At 52.9% G+C, this 15,892-nt stretch overlaps 1 protein-coding gene across 6 annotated transcripts in view; it reads right to left on the bottom strand.

Annotated features, from left to right (window-relative positions):
• Positions 1 to 15,892, bottom strand: part of Anks1a (ankyrin repeat and sterile alpha motif domain containing 1A) — a 154,143-nt gene that overhangs the window by 55,610 nt on the left and 82,641 nt on the right. For all 6 annotated transcript variants that reach the window (XM_012947449.2, XM_012947451.2, XM_045155697.1 and 3 more), the window contains one exon: positions 6,803 to 7,392. In XM_012947449.2, the coding sequence (XP_012802903.2) occupies positions 6,803 to 7,392 (590 nt within the window). The remainder of the gene's footprint in view (positions 1 to 6,802; positions 7,393 to 15,892) is intronic.

Below are 15,892 nucleotides of genomic sequence, written 5' to 3'. Positions count from 1 at the left end.
TCTGACCCCTCAGGGGTTAAAGCAGCCAGAGCCTCCGAGGAGCCAAGCCAATCATCTCTCCTCCTGATGACATCATGTCTCTAAGGGGACAGTGCAGATAAGAGGGCCTGGAAGGACCAGCTCTCTGCCACTGCCCCTTCATGTCTCAAGAGGGATGCAAGCGCTCGGCTACCACTTCAGACAAAAACAAGACCTGCCCAAACGGACGCTCCTGACCAGAAGGGATTCTCGGCCCTGCAGGGCACACACAAAGGAGGTCCCGGCTCCCCCATTCTCACCTGATTAATATTTACGAACCCAATTACAAAACAGTTTTGGCACTCAAGCCTTCAGCCTAGTTTTGAAGGACAAAGACGTTTATGCCAAATACACAAGTGGCCTTCTGAGGGTTTCTCCTTCATAAACTTAATCCCATTCTAGGCATGTGGGGGAGCTCACTGACCCCAGAACATTTTGTATACGTCAAGCCTGGCCGGACATTTACTGCTGCATGCACCCTCAGAGGTTCCCACATCTGTAGGGTCAATCAACTGCAACCTGGAAATGTTTGGAAACAGGGCGGAGTCCAGCGTCTATGCACAGGCACATTCCCCGTCACTAGTCCATCAGCTACACGCAGTACTTCTGCGGCATTTTCCTACGTCGGGTGAGCGATCTGGGTGATGTGCCTGCCGTTTACAGGAGGGCGTGCGGCCGTGGCACCCCCAGGTCTTGGTGTCGGAGGATGGGCCCGGGAACCTGTCTTTGCAGCGACACTAAGGTGCCCAAGGAGTTTCATTCAGATCCCATTGCTTTTGCTGTGTGTATCTGTGCGCGGGCGCACCTCAGTGCAGGAGACCAGAGGAAAGCACATCTAAGGAGACAGACGTGGGACTTACACCTGGAATGCTGCCGGCACCGCTGGCCTGCTGGAGGGAGCTCCCATATCTTTTCCTGTTTATTCATTTACCCATTTGCAAGGAGAGACAGAAAAATGGGATGCCGGGGCCTCCGGCCACTGAAAACTCCAGATGCATGTGCCATTTTGTGCATCTGGCTTTACATGGGTACTGGTGTTTATCGGGGTCTTTCAGCTTTGCTGGCACGTGCCTTAGCTGCTAAGGCATCTCTCCAGCCCCTGTATCTTTTCCTTTGCTACGGCTGCAAGTGGGAAAAGCTTTGAGCATGACTTTTTCCTGCCTCTCAGCACCATGGATATCCCAGCCTTGCCACCAAGAATAGTTTACAGTGGCCATGCTAGAGCCATGTTTTTCTTTTATAAAAAGAATTTTATTTATTTGACAGAGTAAGAGAAGGGTTGGGGGGGGGGGAGAGAATGGGCACTCCAGGGCCTCCAGCCACGGCAAACGAACTCCAGACCACCTTGTGCTTATGTGGGTCCTAGGGAATCGAACTGAGGTCCTTTGACTTTGCAGGCATATGCCTTAACCACTAAACCATCTCTCCAGCCCTATTTTTTTTTTTTTTTAGATGGGTTTTGTGGATGCTGGGTATGGTGGCACATGTATTTAATACCAGTACTCAGGAGGCAGAGGTAGGATCACTGTGAGTTCAAGGCCACCCTGAGACTACATAGTGAATTCCAGCTCAGCTTGAGGTAAAGTGAAACCCTACCTCGAAAAGCCAAAAAAAAGAAGATGGGTTTTGTGAGATTTTCCCTTTTTTTTGGCTTTTTGAGGTAGGGTCTCACTCTAGGCCAGGCTGACCTGGAATCTGGAATTCACTATGTAGTCTCAGGGAGAATTTCCATTTTTTATATTTTTATTTTTAATTTATTTGAGAGGGAGGGAAAAAGGCAGAGAGAGTGAGCGCGAGAGCCTGTGTGGCGGGGCCTCCAGCTGCTGCAAGCGAACTCCAGACACATGCACTACTTTATGCATCTGGCTAATGTGGGTTCCGGGGAGTTGAACCTGGGTCTTTGGCTTTTGCAGGCAAGTGCCTTAACCACTAAGCCATCTCTCCAGTCCTAGAGCCATGTTTTGTGCCCCAGCACAAAGCCATCTATGTGGGCTCAGGGGTGGCAGAAATGGTCTCTAGAGGGAGAGGACGGCACAGCCCACGACAGAGCTCCACAATGGCGTCACCGAGTGGCCTGGTAGCACACACCTGTGACTCTGGCACCTGGGAGGCTGAGGTCAGCCTCCTGCCTAGCAAGTACCAGACCTGCCTGGGCTACAAAGCAAAATGGCGTCTATTTCTGCAAAAAGGCCTGCTCCTTGGCTCCTTCAGAGGAAGAGCAGAGTGAGGCAGAGCGGCAGGAACAGGTGCTAGTCACCGCGAGCAGCGCAGGCCGGGAGCGAGCATGGACAGACGTGCTGGTGATGGGAGACCCCCAGCGCAGTGGTGGCCTTCAGGAGGCCAGTGCACAGCACACAGGCAGGTAGACCAGGACGAAGCGGCGCTGACTGGGAGGGAAGTGGCCGGCACGGTTGAAGCAACAATCCCATCAATCGTACGACACAGCTATACAACACAATACTGAGCCTTACAGAATGAACATCTGAGGCTGGGGGCGTGGCTTGATGACAAAGCCACCTGCCCAGCACTGGGTCAGGATCCTAGCACCAATATGCACACGTGTGTGCACTTGCACGTGCAGGGTGTTCGTGGCAGCAGTGAATCCAAGTCTTAACTTGCCATGGTAAGGTGTCTACAATGTGAAGTAATTTGGTGAATCATAAATCAGTAAGCATGTAAGACAAGTGGGTATTTAAGTAGTAAGTAGTCAGGGATTAACTACGTCCAGGGCACAGGCAGTCTTTCCTACTGCCTGGGTGGCACTGAAGTCCCCTTTATGCGCAGCCTCCCGGTTTACCCTCTCCTGTGCCCCCGTGGTCAAGACAGGAGAGCGCTCTGGCAGACCCAAGAACACAGAAAACATCCACTGGAGATTGGAGCCAGAGGTCTCCTAGGCAGAGCTCTTTAAAAGGCAAACTATTACTTTGCTGGCAAGACTGTAATGGGAAACGAGAAAGCCAATGTCACTAATGGACACTCTCTCAGAGGCTGACCTTCACCAGGCCAGTGCTCAGAAGTCATGTAGTCCAGGCCAGTACAACAAGGGCTGCGTCAGCCAGCAGTGAGCAGCACGACCCCTGAATGTCTTAGCTGGGCACGCCCCCCAATGACGGCACCTGAACTCGCCAGCCACAGCTGGCCATGGTGAACCAGGGGTGCACGTGAGAAGGGAACCACGGAGGGCTGAGCTGTCTCTCCCATCTCAGAAGCAGCTCACTGGCTCCTCAAGGAAGAGCCCCGGGCATGCCTGCCTGGCTTTCCCAGGCTGGGGCTGAGCCACACTGGAGGACCACAACACGAAGGGCTTGAACGCCACTGCCAGACTCAAGGACCTCCTGCAACATACTGCTTTTCCTAAGGCCAGAAGACACTCCTGGGTTAGTTCTTCTCCACTATCGGCCACGTAGTCACCCATCCTGCGAGCTTGGAACTGTCCTAGGCACTTAAACGTGTTCCTTCTCAGCAAACACTGGAGACGGTAACGCGAGGCTTGGTGAGCCGGCCTGCAGAGTGGAGCTGGAGGTGGCCCTGGCCTCAAAGCCAGATCTGTTGAGGCCCAAGCCCATCACCACCCTGCCCTGCCTGCCAGCAGCACCGGTCAGTCTTGCTGCCACTCCACCTGTGCTGGGGTCACCTGCTCCTGGGCCGCCCGGGCCTCGGTGAGGAGTGGAGCCATCCATCTCCTTCAGAGCAGCTTCCGCCACCTACGGCAGCGAACAGCAAAGCAGCCTCCAAAGGCCTGGGCAGGGGGAGGGTGGGGCACAGCCATTAACCAAGGCCTGTACCAGGAAAGCCTGCCAAGGCCCTGCGTTCAGAGCCCTTAGCGTGAGGAGATGTCAAGTTTCTCCTCAGACAGAGACTCACGAAAACCGAGTAAAGCCTGATTCCAAGACAACCCCAAGGGGTGGGGGACACAGCTGAGTGGCAGAGCATGTGCCTGGTATGGGTCTCTCCTCAGCACCACACACAAATGTCACAGAGCTATGCACAAAGGGGCCTGCTGATTCTGTCTTGTAAATTCTTTCCCATAATGCCTCTATCACTTTAAAGGTTTTTTTAGTTTTTTATTTATTTGAGAGAGGCAGAAAGAAAGAAGCAGACATATATAGAGAGAGAATGGGTGCACCAGGGCCTCCAGCCACTGCAAATGAATTCCAGACGCATGTGCCCCTGTGCAACTGGCTTATGTGGGTCCTAGGGAATCAAACCTGGGTCCTCTGGCTTTGCAGGCAAGCCCCTTAACTGCTAAACCATCCCTCCAGACCTTCAAGGTTTTAAAATGTTTGTTTGCAAAGGAGGAGAGACAGAGAAAGGGAGGAGAGAAAGAGAGAGAGAGAATGGGTGTACCAGGACCTCTTTCCTCTACAAACTAGCTCCTGACACATGTGCCACTTTGCGTATCTGGCTTTACTGGTGAATCAAACCCAGGCCATCAGGTTTTGCAAGCAAGTATCTTTAACCACTGAGCTATCTTTCCAACCCCTTCAAACTTTTTCATGTTTAGAATAGCATGGTGGCGCACACCTACAGTCCCAGTACTTGGGAGGCTGAGGCAGGAGGATCACCATGAATTGCAGGCCAGCAAACAAAAACCTCAGTGGCTGGAAATGTGGCTCGGCAGATAAAGGTTCTTGTCTGCAAAGCCTGGTGGTCTGGGTTCGAGTTCTCAGTACCCACATAAAGCCAGGTGCACAAAGATGGATCTGGAGTGTTTTCTGTGGCAAGAGGCTCTGGCACACCCATTCGGTCATGTTCTCCCTCCCTCCCTTTCTCTGTTTGCAAATAAATATTTTATGAAAAGAAAAAGGTAAAATATAACAGTGCTTCCAGGCCTTCAGCCACACTACAGCCCTGCTCCAGAGCCTGGTATGAGGGCACACACCTGTAATCTCAGCGCTCTAAAAGCTGAGGCAGGAGAGCCGTGGGTTCAAGGCTAGCCTGTGCCACATAGTGAAACATGACCTCAAAAAAAAAAAAAAAATCCACCACTGCCCAGGCTGCCTTGACCTCCCGGCAGCCCCTGCGATGTCTGCCTGCCAGGGTAATAATAGCGCCTGCTCCTCCTCGCGTTAGGAAGCAGGGAAACTGCTCACGGGCCCAATGGCTGACCGCGAGCGGACTGGGCTCTACTTCAGTAGTTTTGTTTCTCCTCAAGAAGGAAATGCATGGCACTGTTGCATCCTGCTGGGCACGAGCAGGCTGTGAGCAATGCCCAGCATCACTGACTGCTTAGGGTGAGGGAGTCCGAGGGACGGAGCCAGAGAAGCGCCTGGTACAATCAGCAAAGCCTCCTCCTAGCATCTGAAGACTCCAAGATCTGGCCTTCACCTCAGCCTGACAGTCAGGGCCCTGGCCCTCTCCGGCACTCCTGGGTCTTTCGCAGCCCCACCCCGTGCGCGTGCTGTTCTCACTGCCCTCCGCGCTGTCTCTTCACCCCACTAACCGCAGTCAAACTTGAAGGCCAGTGGGAATGAGTTCTTTAATTCCAGGCCTAATTCCTCTTCGCTGTGGCCTTTCTGGAAGCCCGCTCCTGCTCTTTCCACCGCCTGTCTGCAACCCTGGCCTCTCTCAGCTATTTCAGAGCATCCTGCTCCTTTGTTTTCCTAAAGATGACTGTAAACCAGTGAACCTGTTCTGAAAAACACATTCCTACAAAGGCATGCCCTCTGTATGCGGCCTCCTAGGGGCCTCAGGGCTACTTCTCTCAGTGATTTTCCACTGGTGGCCACGAATCTCTCCCGTACAGGTTCACGAGACTTTGCTGACTAAGCAACGAGCATCCCCCTTTGCGAGGATTCCTGTCTGTGACTGAGCCGAGTGCTAAGCCTGGTCTTACCCGAGATAACAGCCTGGAGGAGCCGCCCCGCCCTTGTTCCCACACTGGGAATGGGGTCGGCTTTGGTTTACAGGACTCTACAGCCGCAACCCCACTGAGCTGGGCTGGGCACTGACTACAGAATGTTCAAATGCACATGGCAGCTGTACTGCCCCTCCTTGTGGATCTTGAGGTGGTTCCTGGGAGGCAGAGTCCACTTCAAAGGCAGCTCCTTCCCAGGGACCAGCCCACAAGGGTGGCACTTAGCAGTGCCGGGTGTTTACCAATCTTTTCAGACACACATTCTTCTGCTCAGGAAAACACGCCACAGGTGGCTGAGAACGAGGCCAGCGTACCCTTCCAGCTACTTGGTAAGAATGGTCCTGAAAGGAACCTGGCTCTCAGACTGACCGTGTCTTCTCCTCACAGATCGTTGTGATTCCTGAGCGCCACAGCCTCTGCCTCACCACGCTGGGAATGTGGGATGGGCTGGATGCTTCTGCTGGGAGAGGCATCTGGCCTGGCAGAGGAACCCAGCAAGAATAACTAAGGAGGTGCCCAGCATGGAAAAGACCCCTTGGGACTCCCTTCTAGCAGCTCTCTCCAAACCCTCCTCTTCCTCACCTGCTAAGTCTGGCCTCTCCTGTTCTTCCCTGAGGACTGGCAGGAAGTGTAAGGCTCTTCCGAGGCAGCCTCCTCCACGGGGCGGATGGGCTCCAAATGTTTCCAAGCACATGTCATTTCTAGGAACTGTCCCTCCCTCAGCCCCACTCTGCCGGGCCTCCACCCTCAGCTTTAACCATTCCTTGACCTGTCCTCTGGGACGGGGCTTCTTGGGGCTTGCCATCCTCACCACCGTCAGAAACACGCTGGGCACAGTGTGCTGGAACCAAGGCAGCCCCGGCCCGGATCCTGGTCTGGGAGCCGCGGGGGGCTGCCCCGCTCTCCGTGACGTCACGCCGGCCTTACCTCATCCCACTCTGAGGCGAAGGACGGCGACTTCTCCAGCCTCTTCTTCCCAACGCTACAGTTGGACAAAGACTCGCTGCGGCTGCCCATCGTGGTGTCCTCCGTGGGAGAGCAGGTCAGGAGATCCGAGTCCGACTTGGACAAACTGCGGCTGAGTTTGAGCTCCGCTTTGGGCTTGCTGGTGGGAGGGGCCCGGCTCCTGGCCCCAAGCTGGTCTCCTTCTTCCTCAGCACCAGCAGGGTGCAGAGGTGCTGCGAGAGTCAAAGTCTCGAGGTGCCCTCGGCTGGCAGGGGTGGCCAGGCCTGCTGAGAAGCCCACTCTTTTGCTCTGGTCCAGGATGCTGGGCTGCGGGGCTCCGGGAGGGTGTAAAGCTGTCTCTTCCAGCTGCATGCTGGTCTCAGGACAGGCGCCCTGCTTGGGGGACCGGTCTGGATGGCTCTGGCCGGTGGCAGTGAGCAGCTGGAAAGGGTCCTGTCCCACCTCGCACACCGGGGAGGAACCGTGGAGGAGACCCGAGAACTGCTCTGGGACCTGCCCGTCCTGCCCGTCCGCAGAGTCCTGGCTCCGGCTGCTGCTGCTCCGCCTGTGGTCTTGGAGTGGACGGAGAGAAATAAAAAAATTAAACGTGGCAAAAATCAACAAAGTTCCAACAGAGTGAGCGGACAGCGAAGCTGAGTTCAAAACAAGAGAGGGAGGGAGAGAAGCTGGGCAGGCTGGGGAAAGGGCACAGAAGAGAGGAAGGAAGAAAACAGTTCCATATTGTTCATGTTTGATTTGTGCCCAAAGTCAGGGCATTTACGAAATTCCAAACGCTGGCCTGATTAATGCTGCCTGGCACCCTTCCCTCGTCAGATCTCTGTTAACATTAACGACCAGCTCTTGCTATATAAGGCGAGGAGAAGTGCTAACTCTATCCCACAGAAAGGACACGGGCGAGGACAGAAGGCGAGAGCACCGGCCGGGTGTGTGAGAGCCAACGAGCAGGCGCGAGTCGCTCCTGGAACATCTGATCCATTTCCATAAGACCACAGTGTTGTTTAGAGCAGCCCGCCCTCCCTGCCTCTGGCAAGCAGCCACAGGGCAGACACGGAGGTCACGATCACAACCTGCGACACTCGAAGGGCAAAGCACAACAGCAGGGACATAACCGCTTCCTTCCTCGGCAGGGGCCGCTCAGAGCTGCAGGCCTCGTCCTTCCCTCTGCGCAGAACACAGGCTTCTCTTTTCCTTTCCTTTTTTATTTATTTATTTTTTTAAATGCATGTGTCTCTCACTCCTGCCAAGGCCGTCCAGCTGCTCATGCTTGTTTAGGCTAACCTGAGATCCACTGGGGAAGGAAGCGCTGCAGCGTGTCCTGCCTTCTCTGGAGGCCTTCCCAACACCCTCGAAACCCGACACTGCTAGCTCACAAGGCCAACTACTACTGTACACTCAAAACCCTCTGCCCCAAAATAGCATCAGTAACCGGCCAGGCCCAAGTCTCTCGCAGCACGGCACAGAGACACCCAGAGGGAGCTCAGTCCCACTGAAGACTGTCACTGGCATCATCAGAGGGGGTGGCACCACGTCCGGCACGAGACCACGCCCCAAAGCCAACAGGCAAGCTTGCTTCCCCAACCCCACGAGCAGCATCTCAGGGTCCGTGCAGCAAACAATTCCCTAGTATGTGCAAACAGCCCAAGAACTACTCATAAGACCAGAGGCAGGGAGCCACAGATGAGGAAGACAGAGGCCTGCAGACCCAGAGAGATCCATCCTCCCTGGGACCCAGAGGCGCAGGCTCTGCTCCTGGCTGTGCTGCCTTGTGGCCTTGGCTGTGGTGACTCCACCTTGCTGAGTGTCCACATCTGAGACAGCAGGTCCTGTCCCCACCTTGCTGTGAAGGCACCTGTCCCTGTGGAGTCCTGTGGAGTTCTGCCTGAGCCCCTCCTGTGACTGCACGCACAGCACCCACTCTCCCTCACCTTTCTCCTCACCGGCAGCCCCAAGGCCCCTTCTGGAAGCTCAGTCCACAAGCTGAATAGGGTGTCTGGAAGGAGGGGTGCAAACAAGCAGCATGTCACAAACATGACATGCTGACGAGGCACTGCTGGGGTGCACAGCATTATGAGGGGCTAAGGGAGATGGAGCAGTGGTCAAATGCACTTGCTTGCAAAGGCCAGTGGCCTGGGTTTGATTCCTCAGTACCCACATAAAACCAGAGACACAAAGTGGCATGCTTCTGGAGTTGGTTTGCACAGGCAGGAGGCTCTAGCGTGCCCATACTCACTGCCCACCCCCATCTAACTCTTCCTCAGATCAATAATAAAGAAAATATTTTTTTTTAAACCCTGACGTACTAATACAGCATGTGTTGGGCCCCAAAGTGCTAGCTAGAGTGAGACCCTACCTCGGAAAACCAAAGTCCACCCAACAGTCAGCTCTCTCAAGGAGCCTGAACCCCTGGGGTTTGAATGGGACATGGTTCCACACTCCTCACCTTCCCCATAGCACGGCTTCGTCCGGTCTACTGGGCTTTCAAGGCCTGCAGAGGCCACAGAGAGGCAGCCAACTGTGCCCACTAATCAATCCCCAGGGGGTGTAGTAGGAAACCCCGATGGCACCCTCCTCCGCCCTGACCACTCTGGACCTCTCACACCCCCAACTCACAAATCTTAGCCCCCGCGGGTCAGGTCCTGAGCAGTGAGCAAGCCTGGAATAACCCGATGAGTTCTCCAGAGAAAAGGAAACGCTGACTGAGTCCATTCAGCTTAACTGGGCTGCAGGAAGCTCGGGATTCATGGACACAAATACTCTATACGACAATATGCAGCCAAACCAAAACTGCCCAGTGGGGAGGCACCTCGGGGCCCCAGGCAGAACAAAACAGGACCAATGAAGCACAGGCCAGAACGACGGCTCTTCCTTCAAGAAGGGGATGCATTGCCAAACGGGCTGCAGAATCTCCCACATGTGGGTCCGTTCTAATGGCCAGCTGTCCATAGCCGCTGGCCCAAGGTGCAAAGTTCTCCTCTCACACCAGCCTCAGCTTCCTATTTAACAACTTGGGGATGGTGGAGAGCCAGCAACAGAGGGAAAACTGATTGGCCCACCCTCCCTGGTGGTTCTCAGAGAGAATGTTCTGGCTGTGGCTGTAGAAGCTGACAATGAAGGCCTTCAAACAGCCACTTGATTCAGTCCAGCCAGCAATGAAGAAAAGGAGGCAGATGCCAAGAGCTCAGTACCAAACAGGGGACAGACTTCTGGAGAAAGGAAATACATGGAGATCTCGTAAAAAGTCACTGGGAGTCACAGTCTTACTACAGAAACCACAATCCACCAATACGTTACAGACTGTAAGAAAGGAATTCCTGGGCTGGAGAGCTGGCTTAGCAGTTAAGGCGCTTGTCTGCAAAGCCAAAGGACCCAGGTTCAATTCCCTAGGACCCATGTAAGCTGGATGCACAAAGTGCTGCATGAATCTGGAGTTCATTTGTAGTGGCTGGAGGACCTGGCATAACCATTCTCTATCTGCCTCTTTCTCTTTCTCTCTAAAATAAATTTAAAAAACAATTAAAAAAAAAAAAAAAAAAAAGGAGCCAGGTGTGGTGGTGCACGCCTTTAATCCCAGCACTCAGGAGTCAGAGAGGTAGGAGGATTGCTGTGAGTTCGAGGCCACCCTGAGACTACATAGTGAATTCTAGGCGAGCCTGAGCTAGAGTGAAACCCTACCTTGAAAAACCAAAGAAGAAAAAAGAAAAAAATAATAAAGAAAGGAGAAGTACCAGCATATTCCCTAGGAAAGGTGCTCTGGAACTGGAAAGCTTGTCAAGGTGGAAAGACTTGAGAAGCTGAGTCTGCAGGGAATTGCTATGTAGCTCCAGTTAGCCTGGAACTCACCATGGAGCCCAGGTTGGCCTCAAACTTGACCCTAGTCCTTCAGCCTCCAGACTGCTAGGACAACAGGTGGGCACCACCATGCCTGACTGAAACTAGGTATCTCAATAAATGAGCTATCTGTTTTAAAAAAAAAAAAAACTAAACTAAGCCAGGCGTGACAGCGCATGCCTTTACTCCCAGTACTCGGGAGGCAGAGGTGGGAGGATCACTGTGAGTTCAAGGCCACCCTGAGACTCCATAGTGAATTCCAGGTCAGCCTGGGCTAGAGTGAGACCCTACCTCAAAAAACAAAAAAAAAAAAAAGGAAAAGAAACAAAACAAAACTGTATCTAGCTGGTTGTGGTGGTACACAACTTTAATCCCATCACTCAGGAGGCAGAGGTAGGAGGATCGCTGTGAATTTGAGGCCAGCCCGAGAATACATAGTGAATTCCAGGTCAGCCTGGGCCACAGCAACACCCTACGTGGGGGAGGAAAAGGAGCTGCACGTAAATTGGGCATGGTGGTTCACGCCAGAGGAGGCCGAGGCAGGAGGACTGCTGAGAGTGCCCGGCTAGCTAGGGCTACGGAGCAAGGCCCTGGCTCAACCAAACAGTCCTTTTTTTTCTGCACTGGGCCTAACTCTATAGCCACCCCCTCCCCAGCCTTGAACTTTGGAGCCTTTTGCTCCAAGCTGCCTGTGCTAGGATTATAGGTAGGAGTCTCCACACCTGGCTTTCAATGATCTCTTTCTTTTGAAAAGGCAGATAAGGTCAGGTTTCTTGGGAATAAAACAGCATAACTCCCAATTGAGAAGAAAGAGAGAGGGGCAATCTATTTGACATTGTTATGCCTTATTCTCACCTGTGACTTGGGGATTTTGAAACTTACTTCACAGGATTGCTGACAGAATTTAATTCCACATGGAGAGTCTGGGAGGTGGTGGCACTGCTGTCTGCCTGCAGGCCCCACCGTGACAGGCTCCTCCCCCACAGGCCTGTCACAAGGGTCAGGGACTGAACAGGAAAGCCTCTCAGTAGTGGAGAAGGGGACAGAAGGTGGGCGATATGGAGTAGACTGAAGCATGGAGCTCTGAGGCCAGACTGAGCTGTCACTGTGACCATTCCTTCCATCAGAAGTGCGCGCGCGTCTGCCTTGGGGGGACACCCTGGTGATGCCGAGATGAAGACAACGACCTGCCTGGGTGGGCTTACCAGCTGTTGAAAGAGCCTGGCACATTCGGAAGTAATTAGAAAGCAGAAATGAGCAGATACTTTAAGAACGGCACACGTCAAACACACAGCCTGCTGTGCTATGCATCAAGAGCCTTCTCTGATCTAGGCGTTGAAGAAAAGTGATTTTGCCAGACTTACAGAGAAGTAGACAGCCATCTGGACATAAAGGCAGAGACCCGCCTCACACCCAAGGCCGATGGAGTGGCAGCAGAGAGTCAGAAGACCAGCGTGCTCCTTTCAAGGACCCACCACTTTGCAAGGCGTCCCACACCCGTAATGGCCGGCCCTCGCGGGCATGGAGAGGGGGACCAGCTGCCTCTGCTCTCCCTCTGGGCATGGTCAGCGCAGCACTGAGCTCATTCCCAGCTCCTTCACCTCCCGACCGCTGATCATTCGAACAGTCCTCTGAGATGCATGCTAGCTTGGGAATAACATTTTAACATGTTCACACTTTCAGTCACCTCTGCCCACTTAAATTAAGGCGAAAAAAATTCAGCTCGTGTTGTCAACGCAAATCATACCTCAGGCCTGGAGGGCGTTGGGGCACACAGGCTGCTGATTTTGCCTTATTTTCTGCCTCCTTACTCCAGCTGCCTGTTCAGCAGCGCTTCCAGGGGCTGCTCTTGGAGGGTCACTGTGCTTTCCTGGAAGGAAGTCCCTGGCTGGGTTACAAGCCTGGTTAAAGACCCTGATCTGATAAGCCAGAGTCCATTCTGGCCATAGCAACGGGAGCGACTGAACCTGAGGAGGGTGGGATTCAAGACGGTCGAGTCTTGGCCCTGTGGCTTTTTCCTCTCTGGGTTTTGTTTGAAGCCTGGATGGCTGAGAGACGTTGGCTGGGGTTTGAGATCTGTGATCAGCTCCCGTCCTTGATGAAATAGTTTCAGCCTCATGGTTAAAGACATGGGGTTTGGATTCAGTAGGATGAGAGCTTAATTTCTTAATTTGTTCCTCGTCTATTCTACAGGGACAGAAAGTTCCTGTCCTGAAGATGTGTCTTATTAGACACACGATGACACAAGCATTGTTAGTCACCCAGCATGCTGCCATTCCCATCACTTCTCACTGACCGTCATCCCCAAACTGCTCCGCGCTCACGCTGTCTCCAGGTGAATTCCTGGATGAGACCGGCTGCTCCTAAGTGGCTCCGTACACTGGGCAGAATAAAACTCCCATGTCAGGGAAAGTTACACAGCCTGGTTTAAGTTTGGTTCAGGATAATGTGCAACAGCTAACCATCTACTGCCCTTGGTGCCGGCAGGTTCAGCCTGGCACTGGGGTGAAGGACTGCTCACATGGAAGGTGACCTCCCCAATTCCCTAGACCCATGCAGCGCTTTTCACTGCGTGCATCAGGGCCCACCCTCCAGGTCACCTCCGAACATTTCAAATAACAGCAGCACATTCCCCCCATTCCGCTGGTCCCTGGCCAGTCCCAACACTAACTGTTCAATGGCCTTTCTCTTCTGCAGCTGCTGCGACGCTGAGCTGTCAAATTCTCAGGCAACAGCTGACTGACACCTCCACCACTCCCTTCCCTCAGCAGGCTCCACCCGTGTGTTTAGAGGAGATGGCAGATGCTATGGCATTCTTAAAAGCCATGAGTATGAGCTGGTATTCCTTCCTTCACTTAAAAGCTAAGGCTTGAGAGGCTGGAGAGATGGCTTAGCAGTGAAGGCACTTGTCTGCAAAGCCCAAGGATCCAGGTTCAATTCCCCAGTACCCATGTAAGCCAGATGCACAAAGTGGCAAATGTGCCCAGAGTTCATTTGCAGTGGTTTAAGGCCCTGGTGTGCCCATTCTTTCTCTGTCTCTCAAATTAAAAAAAAAAAATAGCTGGGCATGGTGGCACATGCCAGTCTGAGACTATATAGTGAATTCCAGGTCAGCCTGGGCTAGAGTGAGACCCTACCTGGAAAAACCAAATACACACACACACACACAAACTGAGACTTGAAGTGGGAAATGGCTCCCTCAAGAGCACTAGCCAATAAAGAGCGGAGCAAGAGCTCAAAAGCATGTCTGACTACCTGGCCTGTCCCCTTCATTTTGTCTTTCTTCCCATCCTCCCTCCCTCCCTTTTGGTTTTTCGAGGTAGGGTCTCACTTTATTTAGCCCAGGCTGACCTGGAATTCATGATGTAGTCTCAGGGTGGCCTTGAACTCATGGTGATCCTCCTGCCTCTGCCTCCCGAGTGCTGGGATTAAAGGCGTGCGCCACCATGCCCAGCTAGAATTGTCGTAATTTAATGGCCTTGTGCTGCAGCAATCAAATGACCCAAGTGAAATGATTCAATAAAAACATCTTTCAAAAGCTGTTGCTATGAATACTTGCAGTTCCAGAATTCTACCCTTGTTTCAGCCCAACATGCCTTCAATAACTAATGTGTGATGCAGTCGATGTTTTGGTAATCTAACATTCTAAAAGAATACATCTGTTTCTCTCTCTGTGTAAATGAACTCAAAATAATATGCTCACTTTTTACAGGTGCTGTTAAAGAAAAAACAAACAAACAGGAAAGAAAGCATGCTTTTTCCCCTAGAAAAATTAATAACAAAACAGAATTATATTGCCACTTGTCAGTTCTTGTTGGTATTAGCCATTAACTTTAGCTTAATTTTGAAGTGTGATGAAAATCATTTTGTACTGCTTTGAATTCTTTAAACAAAAGAATAGTAAAATGAAAAGGATTTCTATTGAAAAAAGTATTTTATTTATTTGCAAGCAGAGTTGGGAGAAAGAGAGAGGAAGGCAGGCTGGCTGGCCATGCCAGGACCTCCAGCCACTGCAAAGAAACTCCAGGCGCATGTGCCACCTTGTGCATCTGGCCTATGTGGGTCCTGGGGAATCAAACCTGGGTCTTAGGTTTCACAGACAAAACTGCTAAGCCATTTCTCCAGCCCTTACTTCCAGAATGACTTTGCACACGTTCTGAAGCTTGAACTCAGGTCCTCATGTTGACAAGGTAAGTGCCTAACCCACTGAGCCATCTCCCCAGACTTGTGTTTGGCCTTGAAGATTACACGTTTCCTCTCACATCTGCTGTGTCCTCGGCATGACCGTACCCTGCGATGGGTGTACACCGCGGCAGCACGTGCCGACTTGGTGGACTGTCTTTATGTGTGTTTCCTTCCTGCGCACGGCGTGGAGGTGAATAGGACCTGGGGCCCTGGATAAGCACAAGCTGCCCTGGGCTCACTTCCGGGGCCGATCTCATCTGCACTGCACTGCACGTGTTTGCAGTTACTGCCTGACGCATTATCTCCGTCACCTCCTCCGTTTCTTTCCTCCTGTGCTGCTTTCTCGCCTTAATCTCTCTCCTGAATCTCAGATCCACGGTACGGAGCACTGTGGGGTGCAGTTTGCCTGGTAACCCATGACAGCTCAAACTTAATATACTGAAAGCTAGATCCAGTGTTTTCCCTCAAACACGCCACTTCCTTAACTCTCCATTTCTACTGCAACATGATGCTCTCTGGTCACCAGGCTGGGAGCCCCAGAACCATCAACACCCCCTCATTCTCCCACATTTGGTGGCACCACCTGTCCCCACCACCTCCTGCTATTCCTCCGGCCTCAAGAGACTGCAGCGGCCTCCGACTTTAGGGTCTTCCTGTCCCCACCCAAGTCTCCACGGCGATACCTTCCTGAAGTGTGGCTTCTGGCCTGTCACCCCAACCAGCGGCACGGCTCTGTCTCTGGAAGGAAGGCTGACGTTTGAGACCCGACTCTGTGACAGGTTCCTCTCGTTCCAGCCAAACTGGGCCGCAGCCGCTCCGCCCGCTCCTCCTCCCCCCACTGCCGGGCCTCGCTCGCGCCCTCCCCGTGCACCCTTCCGTGCGCCCCGCCCCTGCGGGAACCCTCTCCGCAGTTTTACCTATCAAGTTTAATTCTCCGTTTTAGGGTGTGGCTAGGCCACTCTCCTTGTAAAGCATGCACATATATATATAATGTTTCTCCCCCCCCCCCCCCCGAGGTAGGGTCTCGCTTTTGCTCAG

Source organism: Jaculus jaculus, chromosome 8, assembly GCF_020740685.1.
Source record: "Jaculus jaculus isolate mJacJac1 chromosome 8, mJacJac1.mat.Y.cur, whole genome shotgun sequence".
Classification (NCBI taxonomy): domain Eukaryota; kingdom Metazoa; phylum Chordata; class Mammalia; order Rodentia; family Dipodidae; genus Jaculus; species Jaculus jaculus.
Note: the sequence above shows the minus strand (reverse complement) of the source record. Positions and strands in the feature narration are given on the sequence as shown.